We start from the raw sequence: 15,652 nt of genomic DNA, 5'->3' as shown, positions 1-15,652 counted from the left end.
TTTCTAAATAAAAATTTAAAATGTGGAACTCATTTTACAGCAGATTTATATGGATTTATTGAGAGGACATCCAGGAAGAGATGTTAGAAATACAGATATTCAATTCGAAATAGTGTGTTACTTTTTTAGGGAACGTAGTGATGACATGTAGATTTATCTTTTTGACCAATGACGTCTACTAAAAATAAAATAATTAAACTTTTTTATAGAATAAATTTTGTGTATACAATGTCCGACCGTCCAGGTACTTCTCGAAACACCATTCTGGAGATGGATAATGAAGAAATTGCACGACTGGTAATAATAAATTTTTTATTTTATACTGTAAAGTAATGAAAGATTTAAATATGTATCTTAAAGGGACACTGTAACCAAAAAGCATCTCTATTTATTCACATAGAGCATGCCTTTTTAACCCAATTTCTATTTTACTACTATTATCAAATATTCTTCATTCTCTTGGTATGTTTATTTGAAAATCAAGAATGTAAGTTTATATGCCGGACCATTTTGTGTGAACAACCTGTGTTGACCTTGCTGATTGTTCAGCACCAATAAATGTTTGCTGTCCATGGACCTGAAGCAAACATTTGCTTGCTCCTTAGATGAGATGCCTTCTTTTTCAAATAAAGATAGCAATAGAAAGAATTAAAATTGATAATAGAAGTAAATTAGAAAGGGTCTTAAAATTGCATGCTCTATCTGAATCATGAACGAAAACATTTTGGTTCGGTGTCCATTTAATAAAAATTTAAAATTAAATTTGATTATTAATTTTATCACTAAAAATACATATGTCACTATTCATTAAAATTTTAAATTAATCAATTTCAGCGAGAAATAATGGATTCCAGACGTCGATCGCGTCCGATGTTCTTTGATGTTACACAAAGTCATCTATGGGATCCTGTTAATGAAAATTCTGAAGATAGTGCGTCCTCTGAAGTGGAAGCAGGAGCATCATCCCAATCTGCTGAAAATCAGAGAATAGGGAACACCGAATGGTGTACATGTGGAAATTGTGTCAACATGCCAACCCCAATCGAGTGTTTTTGCTGCCGTGAGGATGAAAAAATGAGGCAATTAATACCTGCAGGAGCAGAATGTATATGTTTGGCTCCGCACTTGTCTGACAACCTAACAAATAGAGAATTCTTAATAATTATGCACACCTATCATGCAACTTTTCGGACATCACGTGTCAGAAGACCGAGAGATCTTGATGACCGGTTAGTATCGCATAAGAATATTATTATACATTAATAAAAAAATAATTTACGAATGTACAGTTTTTGATCTAATTTAAAAAGTCATGTTTGTCTGCCATTACTTTGAAACTATTTAAAAAAATAATTATAATATTTTTTATAGGGATTTCAGAAAAATCGCTTATCGTGGATTTACATCATGGGTTCACGGCTTTCTTGGACCTAGGAATAGGAAACCCATTCCATCATGTGTTGTTTCAATGATCCGTAATGCCTTTCCTTCACCATATAATATTTATATTGGATTTATTGATGTTGAAAATGAGGTTGCAGCTGTGGAGATGATCCTTGATTAATTATTTTGAATATTTTTCCGTTAATAAAATATTAGTTCAGAAGAGTTTTTATTAAATTTTGATAATCAATATGTTGCTAATTAAACTCCAATTTAAACAATTTAATTATCAACTGGTTTGTTTTTATTTATACCTTTTTTTTTTTTTTTAAAATAACCAATAATGTGTTAACACCAAACATGTTAATACATTTTTATCCTCACACTTCAAAAATTTTTTTAAAAAAAATATAAAAATCTTTAAACACGTAAAATATTATATATAAACAGCCAACCAAATCAAATTAGAATTTTTTTTTAACTTTCATGTTCCAAATACATATTAGTAAACATAAACAAAATTTTTAGTTTAATTATTTGAGTTATAAATGCAAAATAGAAAAAGTTATATCTTTATGTTGGATAACTCGATAATCATGTTAATTAAATATCGGTCCTTTATTGGGAAATCGGGATCTGCGTTTCTCAATTAGTTGTCTTTTTTCGGGTTTTGGCGTTGATGCAATATTGGATGGTAGAGTTTGGTTTTTAGACTCCCAACTATGTTCAAGTTCACCAGCAACCATCTTTAGAACATCACACATCATGGGAAAAATATGTTCCATATTCATCTCTTCATATATTGGACGTACCTGCCACTCTTTCTTAGATTTTGGAAACACTGTTTTAAATTGTAATTCACCAAATGTTCCGGAATTGGATTTAGGACATCTTATAACTTGCTGTACTCTATCAACATTTTGATTATGAGCTAGTATAGCCAGCTTTGTTCGTGCCTCCATGGCATCCATTCTAAAGTGTGTCCTTTTGGGACGGTATTTAAGGACTAGGCTGTGGAATACCTCAATGTCACCTGTGTGACAGAATTTTGTAAGATTTGGAAAATCCTTTTCAATGTCTCTGCTGCAAACAAAAGTCGAAAGTTCACGTAGAGCATTACTGGCTGGCTGCAGCCACTTTCGTTTACGCTGTGCTTCATTATCTAGACTCTGATGTGTACAACAATTGACAAGGTTCCCACCTTCCCATGTATGAATGTTTTTGATGTGGTAAAGTAAGGAACGCCACATTTCGCAGAGTAAATTAACATCTCCATTACACATCATACTCGATTTCCAAAGATGGTTAATGATTGCAGGTACCCAAGGTGTAAGTTCTTTACAGCTTTTTTTTTTACATATTGCAAATAATTTTTTACGAACATTTTTACTAAAATGCCAAACATCAAATTGATGATTGATTTGAGAATAATCGTCTCTCATAATTTTTCTGATGCTGATATGTCGGTCTGTGGCAATTGTAACAACCATTAAATTTGAATTAATTATTGTGTTTAAACATCGGCGGAATGCCTTGGCTTCCATTGCCACCGAAGAAGTTGACTCTGTAACTTGGACAATTTGAAATTCTACAATTTTCTTTGTCTCCTCTTCTAACATTGTGTATGTGCAGTATTTAGCACTAAAGCCTGGGCTATCACATTGACCATCCCCTGACAATGTGATTGGTCTATCGCGTATTATAGATAGTGTGTTCTCTTTGTCTTTGATCCAGAAATTGTCGACAACTGGAAATAGATATTTCCTTTGAGTTTTATAAAAAGTTTGGCGAGAGATGAACTGCAATCCGAGAAAATAACAGAATTCTTTAATTTTTTCGAAATGGTTTCCACTGAAAAGTATAGAAGCACAACTAAGTATGTTACCCATTGGCATTCTACCAATAGTGGGTTGTGATCTCCAGACTATACTTTGGTGTCCATTCAAGCATTCCAATGTGACTGTCAACATTGTACCAAGCACATTTTTTTTTATTTGAAAAATTGGGGCTTCACAATTTGGTACCGCCTTACAAGGAAGCATTTGGAGTAATTCCTCGAGACAACTATCGAATACAATGTATTTTTTTTCTTTCACATAATCATTGGAATTTGGTGTTTCCATAAATGAAAAATCATCAAAAGATGTTTCATTTTTCTCTGGGGTGTAGCTTGGGTCTAAAATTAAGGAATCTTTTTTGGGGATATCAGATAAAACAGTACTTGCAATAGAAACATTTTGAAATTCAGAAAATGATTGTTCGATGTTGTCTACTGCTATAGTATTACACAATACTAAACCATCGGTAGCGATCTCACTATTATCTGCTTCATTGCTTTCTACCGGTACTGCTAAACTTTTGTCTGGTGTTGTTGTTTCAGAAATAAGTTTATCTATAATTTCAGGGCAATGGTCTTTGGCTGAATCATCTGGTTGAACATTGCCCATTGTCCAACAGTAATTGTCAACCATTTTTATCATTCCCCTGGTTGAGGAAGAAGCATTTTTTAAACCGAATAATTTACCGGTTTGTAACTTGGCACTTAAAGGGATACTAACCCCTCATTTTTTTCTTTCATGATTCAGATAGAGCATACCATTTTAAACAACTTTCTAATTTACTCCTATTATCAATTTTTCTTTGTTCTCATGTTATCTTGATTTGAAAAAGCAGTAATAAAAGGTTAGGAGCCGGCCCATTTTTTAGTTCAGCACCTTGGTAGAGCTGCTGATTGGTTTGCTACAATTAGCCACAAATCAGCAAGTGCTACCCATGTGCTGAACAAAAATGGTCCGGCTCTAAAGCTTACAGTACTGCTTTTTCAAATCAAGATAGCATGAGAACAAAGAAAAATTGATAATAGGAGTAAATTAGAAAGGTGCTTAAAATCTCATGCTCTATCTGAATCATGAAATAAAAAATTGGGTTTAGTATCCCTTTAACGTTCCATAAAAAGGATCAAATTCAGTATTTTTGTCATGAGACTCAATAATTTCTGTATTTGTACTTGCATCTTTAAAAGTTTTTTGATTCCTCTCACAACAACTGCTGCAAATAAATAGTTCAGAATACTCTTTAAGCCTTGATGTTTGTCTACTCGGTGCATTCATTTCGATGACAGTATGAAACGGTTCACCATCTTTTAAGGAGATCCTAATTTTTTTACATGGAAATAACGGTCTGCAATCGTTTGAGTTGTATTTTTGTGGAACTGAGAATGTAGAATCCAAATGATTAATAGATGAATGTTGCGAACCAAAGATAGTTGGAATAGCATCTCTTTTTAAATATTTACGCACTCCATGTGTGTAATACGCTGTTTCGTCAAAATGTAATGAGCACATTCGATATTTATGAAATCTGTTTGTTTCAAAAACTTTTTTAACCATCTCTTCCATGTCATCCACATACTGTCCAGTCTGAAATAACCATTCACGTATCCTTTCTGGAGAAGTTGGAAATACATGTAATGATACTTCTGGATTCAATCTTCCCTTACACGAAGAACATCTACAATTTTTGATTATGCACTTAGGCATATTTATTTGATCTAAAATAAAATTAGAACAATTATAGGTCAATAATCAAATTAAGAACATCATGAATATCATAATTTCCGCATAATACTCTGATTATAAATATATATATATATATATATATATATATATGTATATATAATAAAATATATATATATATATATACAGGTAGCCCTCATTTTACACCGTGGTTAGGTTACAGAAGGAATGGTTGTAAATCGAAACCGTTGTAAATCGAAACCCAGTTTATAATGTAAGTCAATGGGAAGTGAGGGAGATAGGTTACAGGCCCCCCTCAAAATTGTCATAAGTAACACCTAATACATTATTTTTAAATCTTTGAAATGAAGATTTTAAATGCTAAACAGCATTATAAACCGAATAAAATAATCACACAACACAGAATATATAATTAAACTAAGTTAAATGAACAAAAAAAATTGCTAAACAGCATTATAAACCTAATAAAATAATCGCACAACACAGACTTTACTTGAATTTTTATGCAAACATTTCTTTCTATGCATTCCATTCTGGACTGATTTTATATTAAATATTAAATAGACATAACGTTTCAGAACATAACCTGTGCCTTTGTCAAATTTAACCTTGCTAAATGTAACCGAGCACCTAAACCACATGTGGTTTAGGTGCTAGGTTACATTTCTTCAAGGTGACATTTGACAAACGCACAGGATATGTGCATAAACGTTATGTTTATTTAATGTTTTGAATAAAAGGATGTTTTATGAAGTCCATTGAGTGCCTGGTTTTTCTTTAGATATTATATGCACTTTATTGCATTGATGCTTGTCATTTCTAACGGATGGTGTATGATTGTGATGTCCAAACTAGACTGTATATATATATATATATATATATATATATATATACACACACACTAGAACAAATACATACAAACATATATATATATATATATATATATATATATATATATATATATATATTTATATACATACATAGATTTATAAATAGGTATACACAAACATATATATATATATATATAGATATATACACATAAACACAAATATATATATATATATATATATATATATATGTATCTAAATGGTTACAGTTTGGTTATATATATATATATATATATATATATATATATATATATATATATATATATATATATATATATATATATATATATATATATAGTGTTAAAATTGTATATCTATTTATCTCTATCTCAATAGAGATAAAATCAAGAATGTGCAATGATATAGTGACTTACAGAAAAAATACAGAGTATACAAGTTTAGAAAGGAGTTATGTCGCATACTCTTGATTCTTTTCATGAGTGTGTTTATATATATATATATATTTGTATATATATATATATATATATATATATATACATATGTATGTATGTATGTATATATATATATAACTATATATATGTGTGTGTTTGGTTGTATATATATTTATGTTTTTATATGGATATATGATATATTTATATAAGTAGGGGTGATATATATATATATATCTATATATTAATGTATATAGCGATAAAATAATATATATATATATATATACAGATTGTGTATTTAAAAAGTATATATATATATATATATATGTATACACACAAAGTATTATTATGTACATAGATATTTTTATATATATATATATTTATATATATATGTATATATAAAAAAAATGTGAGCGAGAGGGTGAGTATGGTGGATCTTTAAAAAAATTAAAATCAGACTTTATTTGAACTAAAATGGCTGTGTGAGAGAATAATGAATTTATGCACATAGAACTAGAGTTCAATACATATCTCTTAGTTTTAATTGAGCTATATTTTAAAATGATATATAATTACTGTATAATAAATTTATGTTCAAATAAAATAATAATATAATAAAAAGTACAATATGTGAAAGGATACATCAAAAATTATTAGTCTCATAGGAGGTAATTAAAAAAATTTATTGGGAATTATTGGCGGTCCCTTAAAAATTTTTAACTTACCAAAAAACTAATATATAATGAAAAATTGCTCGTTTTAGTTTAGGGTGAGTTGCTAAATGATTCTCTTCAGATGCGAGTAGGAAGTGGAACAAAAGCAGTGAATTGCAATGCGCTTTGCATTGCGATCCGCTGCTTATATTTTGTGAAGTAGACTTGCCGATTTGCGCATGCTCAATCTTACACATAATGCGCGCTCCGGGTATAGCGATGGGAGGAGGAAGTGTCTGTATGACGCAAGTGCCCTGCAGCGCTGAATTTGCTATAGAGTGTACTCAGGCTGCATGGGCGGACGTAGTGTTAAATCAGAAAGCAAGAATAAAACTTATTTTCATTTGCTTCCGCAGCGCTTATACTCTGCACAATATAATAATTATATTATATGGATATTTGATAGTTTATACGGTGGGTGAGAAATGTAAAAGTTTACAGTCCCTTTAAGAAAGGAAGTGTTCTGGATCTATACATTAAGAACTGGATCCCCCAATGGTATGAACAAGATTAGCGATGTCAAATTGTTTATAGATAGGAATTAGATATAATTATTCCAGTCCATGTTAGATCTTATATTATTTATATATAAATTAAATCTGACATATCTATGCTTTTTCTTCTAGATTTTGCATTTTGGGTTTTGTTAAGTGTCTATGCGACACATGTGATTATACAACAACCGATATCCCATATAGTATAATGTTCTCTGTTGAAATGCGATATGATGTTGGGGAATAAATATGCAGAGATTGGACAGTTATCAATTATTATATGGCATTTGACTTTTATACTGTATTCATATGTAATATGTGCAACCTCTGTGTGTTTCTTTTCCCATCATCATTTAAAATCACATTGTATGAAAAAATTGTTTTGCATTATTTCTATTCTCTTTCTTAATGTTTTATATTTTAAATGAGCTTTCTTAATAGTCGTTATAGGATAGTGTATATTTGTGTATGAAGTATAGTGATTATTGCAATGGAGGTACTGAATGTGTTAAACCTGAAAAAGTGTTGAACAAGTTGCAATTGGCTGAAATACCTCTTACCTTGATTATTTAACAGCTGTAACGCTTGTTTATTAGCTCTGATGAACTGCCTCTGAGGCAGAAACGCGTCAGCTGTGTCCTGTGCTGTGCCTTTATGCTGGTTTTAAATAAAATAAAGGATAGTTTTTATACTATATACCTTCTCTCCTTGCTCATTTTCGGTGAGATCACTACTAAATTTGGTGCTACACTCACCTGTACCCTGTATCCCTCAGACACATCACATATGTACACTCACCTGTGCCCTACTGCCCTGTATCCCTCAGACACATCACACATGTACACTCACCTGTGCCCTACTGCCCTGTATCCCTCAGACACATCACATATGTACACTCACCTGTGTCCTGCATCCCCCATATGTCATACAAATACACTCACCTGTGCTCTACTGCCCTGTATCCCTCAGACACATCACATATGTACACTCACCTGTGCCCTGTATCCCTCAGACACATCACATATGTACACTCACCTGTGCCCTACTGCCCTGTATCCCTCAGACACATCACACATGTACACTCACCTGTGCTCTACTGCCCTGTATCCCTCAGACACATCACATATGTACACTCACCTGTGCCCTACTGCCCTGTATCCCTCAGACACATCACATATGTACACTCACCTGTACCCTGTATCCCTCAGACACATCACACACGTACACTCACCTGTGCCCTACTGCCCTGTATCCCTCAGACACATCACACATGTACACTCACCTGTGCCCTGTATCCCTCAGACACATCACACACGTACACTCACCTGTGCCCTGTATCCCTCAGACACATCACACATGTACACTCACCTGTGCCCTATATCCCTCAGACACATCACACACGTACACTCACCTGTACCCTGTATCCCTCAGACACATCACACATGTACTCTCACCTGTGCCCTGTATCCCTCAGACACATCACACACGTACACTCACCTGTACCCTGTATCCCTCAGACACATCACACACGTACATTCACCTGTGCCCTGTATCCCTCAGACACATCACACACGTACACTCACCTGTGACCTGTATCCCTCAGACACATCACACATGTACTCTCACCTGTGCCCTGTATCCCTCAGACACATCACACACGTACACTCACCTGTACCCTGTATCCCTCAGACACATCACACACGTACATTCACCTGTGCCCTGTATCCCTCAGACACATCACACATACACACTCACCTGTACCCTCTATCCCTCAGACACATCACACATGTACACTCACCTGTACCCTGTATCCCTCAGACACATCACATATGTACACTCACCTGTGCCCTACTGCCCTGTATCCCTCAGACACATCACACATACACACTCACCTGTACCCTCTATCCCTCAGACACATCACACACGTACACTCACTTGTACCCTGTATCCCTCAGACACATCACATATGTACACTCACTTGTGCCCTGTATCCCTCAGACACATCACACATGTACATTCACCTGTGTCCTGCATCCCCCATATGTCATACAAATACACTCACCTGTGCCCTACTGCCCTGTATCCCTCAGACACATCACATATGTACACTCACATGTGCCCTACTGCTCTGTATCCCTCAGGCACATCACATATGTACACTCACCTGTGCCCCTCAGACACATCACATATGTACACTCACCTGTGCCCTGTATCCCTCAGACACATCACACATGTACACTCACCTGTGCCCTGTATCCCTCAGGCACATCACACATGTACACTCACCTGTGCCCTGTATCCCTCAGACACATCACACACATACACTCACCTGTGCCCTGCATCCCCCATATGTCATACAAATACACTCACCTGTGCCCTGTATCCCTCAGACACATCACATATGTACACTCACCTGTGCCCTGTACCCCTCAGACACATCACACACGTACACTCACCTGTGCCCTGTATCCCTTAGACACATCACACACGTACACTCACCTGTACCCTGTATCCCTCAGACACACATCACACATGTACACTCACCTGTACCCTGTATCCCTCAGACACACATCACACATGTACACTCACCTGTGCCCTGTATCCCTCAGACACATCACACACGTACACTCACCTGTGCCCTGTATCCCTCAGACACATCACACACGTACACTCACCTGTGCCCTGTATCCCTCAGACACATCACACACGTACACTCACTTGTGCCATGTATCCCTCAGACACATCACACACGTACACTCACCTGTACCCTGTATCCCTCAGACACACGTCACACTATTACACCTACCTGTATTTATATTGTCACATATTTCCTGCTTTGCAGCTTCTGTCATATTACTTAGCCACTGATCTTCTGTTTGTTCCGTGTTACATACAATTTTAGCATTGTTTACATCTGAAAAAATATCAGTAATAGAAATAAATAAATAAATGATTCTTTGCATGGTATCTTTATAAAAGTTAGTTTAAAACAAAATGTGAAAAACAGTGTAATTTCAGTTAAAAGCACCTGAGCCTACATCAGTAGCAGTCACATCTGGAAGAAACATCCCATGAAATGACATCAGCACAACAGTAAATACAACCTGTGTCATACAGTAAAGGGAGTTAGCTGGGAATCAGTTACTTTACTTGCTACAAATGCAGCCTCACTGTAACCAATCAGAATTCCCATATGAGACGTATTACAGGGTTCTGTGAGGTTTTTAAAATAAAATCCATTTCCCATTGGTTATTAAAACCCCACTATAGCCCATTTAATGATCTTAACTTGTATTGCCTGTGTGAGAGAGAGTACCACAGTGATATGATAGAGACATCAGATATATAAAGGGATTTATATAGTTCAAGACAAAGGCATTTTCTCTTAGAGTAAAAATAATAGGAATAATGCAAGTTATCAAGTTTAACCTTTTCACCACTGAGCCATTTCATACCCTGTTAACCAACGCGCCACTCGTAATCTGGCCCTAAATGGATCTAAAATAAATGTTTCACCCACGGGCTGCATCCCTGCATTTGCACGTGCGTCTTCACAGCTCATTAGAATATGCAATTCAACTGCGTACACTATTGCACATTTTCATAGTCATCGCTGCTGCCCCTTCTCAACTGGGTATTTATCACTAATAATAATTAGTTGGTTCTGTCTTTAATGTTGTGGCTTGCTGGCAAAGTTCAATGTCCCTTTAAAATTATCCACGTAAAAATAAATATTACAAAGCTGTTTCTCTGCTGGTCTTTCACATGTATTATAGAAGGTTTAAGTACAATGCCCCTTTAACTCACAATATACAGACAGGACATACAGATGAGCAGATCATATAGTGCTGTGAGATTTATTTTATGCTCCTACAAAGTGCTACTGATGTATCTGCAGCTGATCAGATGACAACAGTAATGATCATACTCAGATATAAATGACAGCAGCTGTATAGGGCTTGGGTGTCATGTGATCAGGATAACTAAACACTAGGCAGTGAGTATCAGGCTATATTGTACTGTGACACTCAGTGTGTGATTGAGGTGACACCCTAACTGATAATATAATGTACAGCACTTACAGACAATAAGCTATACCAATACCCCATAAACAGAAGACACGTCACACACGTGCACTTACCTTCAGTGCCACACACGTGCACTTACCTTCATTTTCACTGTCACACACGTGCACTTACCTTCACTGTCACACACATGCACTTACCTTCACTGTCACACACGTGCACTTACCTTCACTGTCACACACGGGCACTTACCTTCACTGTCACACACGTGCACTTACCTTCACTGTCACACACGTGCACTTACCTTCACTGTCACACACGTGCACTTACCTTCACTGTCACACACGTGCACTTACCTTCACTGTCACACATTTCCTGCATTGGAGCTTCCAGCTGACACATTACACTCAGATACTCTGCTTTGACATCTACATCAGTATTAATGTCATATGAGGAAGAACTTCTTTACAGAAAGAGTGATTGATTTATGGAATAAACTTCCTCAAGAGGTAGTAATGACAAACACTGTGGGGGACTTTAAAAATGCCTGGGACAAGCATAAGGCTATCCTACGAACTAGATAGGTTTATACTGTTAGGTAATATCTGGGAAGACTTGCAGGGCCTATGGCTCTTATCTTCCGTCAATATCTATGTTTCTATGTCAGAACATTTATTGCAGACAACATTTAATAATTTAGGATTTTATCTCACCCCAAAGGCAACTAATATTTAACACAGTAATGGGTACTTAATTGCCATACACTTAAAGGAAAAGTCTACTTGAAAATTGTTATTGTTTAAAAATAGACAATGCCTTTATTAGCCATTCAACAGTTTTGCATAACTAACACAGTTATATTAGTATACTTTTTACCTCTGTGATCACCTTGTAGATGGCCCCCTTATCTCAGTTTCTTTCACAATCATGCATTTCAGCTAATTAGTGCTGCTCCTGCATAGTTATTATCATTCTACATGGGAGTGAGCACAATGTTATCCATATAAACTAGCACTGTATGGCTATAAAAAGCTAATAAAAGGCACGGATATAAGATGACTTGCAGGGGCTTAGAAACAGGTAAACTGAGGCTATAAAGTATAGATCTTAGATACACTTGTTATCACTAATGTATACAAAATTGTCTCATTTGAAGATGATGTAATGGAGAAAATATGCTTATTATTACAGCCAGTGTTATTATCCATGTATAATTGTATTCACTGAAAACGTCTATACAAATATTTCAGTATAAAGTATATTAATATAACAATGTTAGTTATGCAAAGCTGGGGAATGGGTAGTAAATATAACAAAAACAAAATGTTTTCTATTCTCACTGTGACAGTGAGAAATGTGATAATAAGGATAAGGTAACTATAAAAGTACTATATCCGGTGCCACCCTCTGTAAATATGAAGACCTAAAAAATAACCAAGAGAAAGAAGGGGGCTAAAGCACTCACTATCAGTATTATGCTTGAGTAAGCTGATAAAATATAAACTTTTAATATATGCTATTAAAATCTATTAGTAACCAGTATGTAACTGTCCTTAAAAGGACAATTCCACTACATAAAACAGCGGCGCTATTTATTCTCATGTTTCCTGGCCGATAACTGGATATGTCGCCTTCAGGTGACAGGGGTGAAGAGCACACCGAGAGCTATAGCAAATAGACTTGTTTCAAACAGTATCAAGGTCCTTTTTCAATATTAGTTAGACAAACCGAGTGTCCAAATCCAGTGTTTTATATAGGGAAAGAACCACCATTAACGGCCGCCAATTGTGGCTTAGCATACACGCCCCCTCATAACGTCAGACTTGCATCTGCCATTGGTCATGCTAAGGGGGCGTGTGCCTATCAGGTCGATATTCCTTCAATGCAGGCATGAAGAATTCACTGATATTGTGTCTAACGCTGCGTTTATTTATGCCGACTGCAGTGCTAAATAAAACAAAGCTATTTATATGTGAAATCCAGAGATAATTATAGATGGGCAAAATGTATATCTGGGGAGTATAGCCCTAAGATATTCCATCTTATGTGCAGGTCTAGCTGTAAAGCTTGCAATAACAGCTACATTTTAGCAACAATATGTATAGATTGAAACAACATAGCTCTAATTTATTTTCCTTATTATACCTCAATGCGGATTTGTCATATTTATAAATAAAGGTTTATATTCACAAAATGTTTATAATGGCCTGATGATTCAAATCAGCACAGTCTTCCATAACTTTACAATCCCAAAGGCATATTTAGCCTGCCTATAAGATTAATAATGAGGTACTAATTCATATTGTATTTTGTACGCTAGTGACCTAGATGGGTATCATTTATAAAAACACTAGATTGAGATATAATCCCCAATTATTTAGTATTCATAAATATACCCAATAATTATTATTCCTATTCATGCCATACGGTATCATTGAATATAGTGGGAATATCCATTTAGTCTCCTTTTGTAACAGAATTGGTTCTATGTTTCCTGCTCTTTCTAGACCCCAACATTTAAAACTTTTTGTATTAGAGTTATGACATGTTAGGAAATGTCTAGCAAAGTAGTAAAGGCATTATATAGCTTTTAAACAAAAAAAAAAATAAAGTAGATTGTCCCTTTAATATTTAGGGCATATTGAGGTTGATCAATAACATCAAAAATGTAATTTTATTAGATTTGTAAATTCAGATGTTACGTTAAATATTTAAAATATATTGCAAATTTGAAGGTATGAGTCTGAGGCATACACACCCAAAACATATTTCATAACTTAAAAGGAACATTCCAGCCAAAATTAGAATCCACATGGATGCATTTTGAATAGAAGCATTTTTGTAATATAGATGTATTAGCGAAAATGCTTCTAATAAAAGCTATAGCTGTTTCAAACATGTATTTAAGTATGCACCGTGCACCAGCATTTTAAACACAGCCTAAGGTGCTTTTACCATCTGGTAATGACTCAATTTGTTAATTGCTAACATGATACAAGTCCTGCAGGTGCTCTGAGCAGCTGTAGAATTTAAAATGCTGGTGCACAAAGAAAATCCAGCTATGCTTCACATGCACGTGCAGAAAAAATAATAACACTAAAACAGTGAAAACTTTTACTATAAGTATTTTTGCTTATTCTTGTATAGCGCAAAAATGTTTCAATTCAGAGATTTAATTCATCTATGAGCATTTAAATTTTGACCGGAATGTCCCTTTAAATTTATATATAATAGTCTATAGATTAAATATTGTTCCACTACTGTCATTGTATTAAAAGGATATTTACAGTATATTACAAAGTACCAGATGCCAATTTATTCCTATATTTAATCTTTATTAATGGCCCAAATGTCTGAGTTCACAATAAAATAAAAGTTTCAAGAATACCATTTAATGAACTAGAAGAGAGAGGGCATGTGTGTATCATTTACATGAAGCAGAGGGTGAAGAAAGAAAAAGGGAAGATAGGGCATGCGTGTGTACCATTCACATGAAGCAGAGGGTGACAGAGAGCATGCGTGTGTACTATTCACATGAAGCAGAGGGTGTGAGAGGGCATGTGTGTGTACCATTCACATGATGCAGAGGGTGTGAGAGGGCATGCGTGTGTACTATTCACATGAAGCAGAGGGTGAGAGAGGGCATGTGTGTGTACCATTCACATGAAACAGAGGGTGAGAGAGAGCATGTGTGTGTACCATTCACATGAAACAGAGGGTGAGAGAGAGCATGTGTGTGTACCATTCACATGACGCAGAGGGTGAGAGAGGGCATGTGTGTGTACCATTCACATGATGCAGAGGGTGAGAGAGGGCATGCGTGTGTACCATTCACATGATGCAGAGGCTGAGAGAGGGCATGCGTGTGTACCATTCACATGACGCAGAGGGTGACAGAGGGCATGCGTGTGTACCATTCACATGACGCAGAGGGTGACAGAGGGCATGCATGTGTACTATTCACATGAAGCAGAGGGTGAGAGAGGGAATGCGTGTGTACCATTCACATGACGCAGAGGGTGAGAGAGGGCATGTGTGTGTGCCATTTACATGAATCAGAGGGTGAGAGAGAAGGGAAGAGAGGGCATGTGTGTGTATCATTTACATGAAGCAGAGGGTGAGAGAGAAGGGAAGAGAGGGCATGTGTGTGTATCATTCACATGAAGCAGAGGGTGAGAGAGAAGGAAGAGAGGGCGTGTGCGTGTACCATTTACATGAAGCAGAG

At 35.5% G+C, this 15,652-nt stretch overlaps 1 protein-coding gene across 1 annotated transcript in view; it reads right to left on the bottom strand.

Annotated features, from left to right (window-relative positions):
* Nucleotides 1-15,652, bottom strand: part of LOC128657156 (zinc finger protein 300-like) — a 63,080-nt gene that overhangs the window by 27,659 nt on the left and 19,769 nt on the right. The window contains exon 7 of the mRNA XM_053711398.1: nt 10,209-10,316. Coding sequence (XP_053567373.1) covers nt 10,209-10,316 — 108 coding nt within the window. The remainder of the gene's footprint in view (nt 1-10,208; nt 10,317-15,652) is intronic.

Source organism: Bombina bombina, chromosome 4 (assembly GCF_027579735.1).
Source record: "Bombina bombina isolate aBomBom1 chromosome 4, aBomBom1.pri, whole genome shotgun sequence".
NCBI classification, from domain to species: Eukaryota; Metazoa; Chordata; class Amphibia; order Anura; family Bombinatoridae; genus Bombina; species Bombina bombina.
Note: the sequence above shows the minus strand (reverse complement) of the source record. Positions and strands in the feature narration are given on the sequence as shown.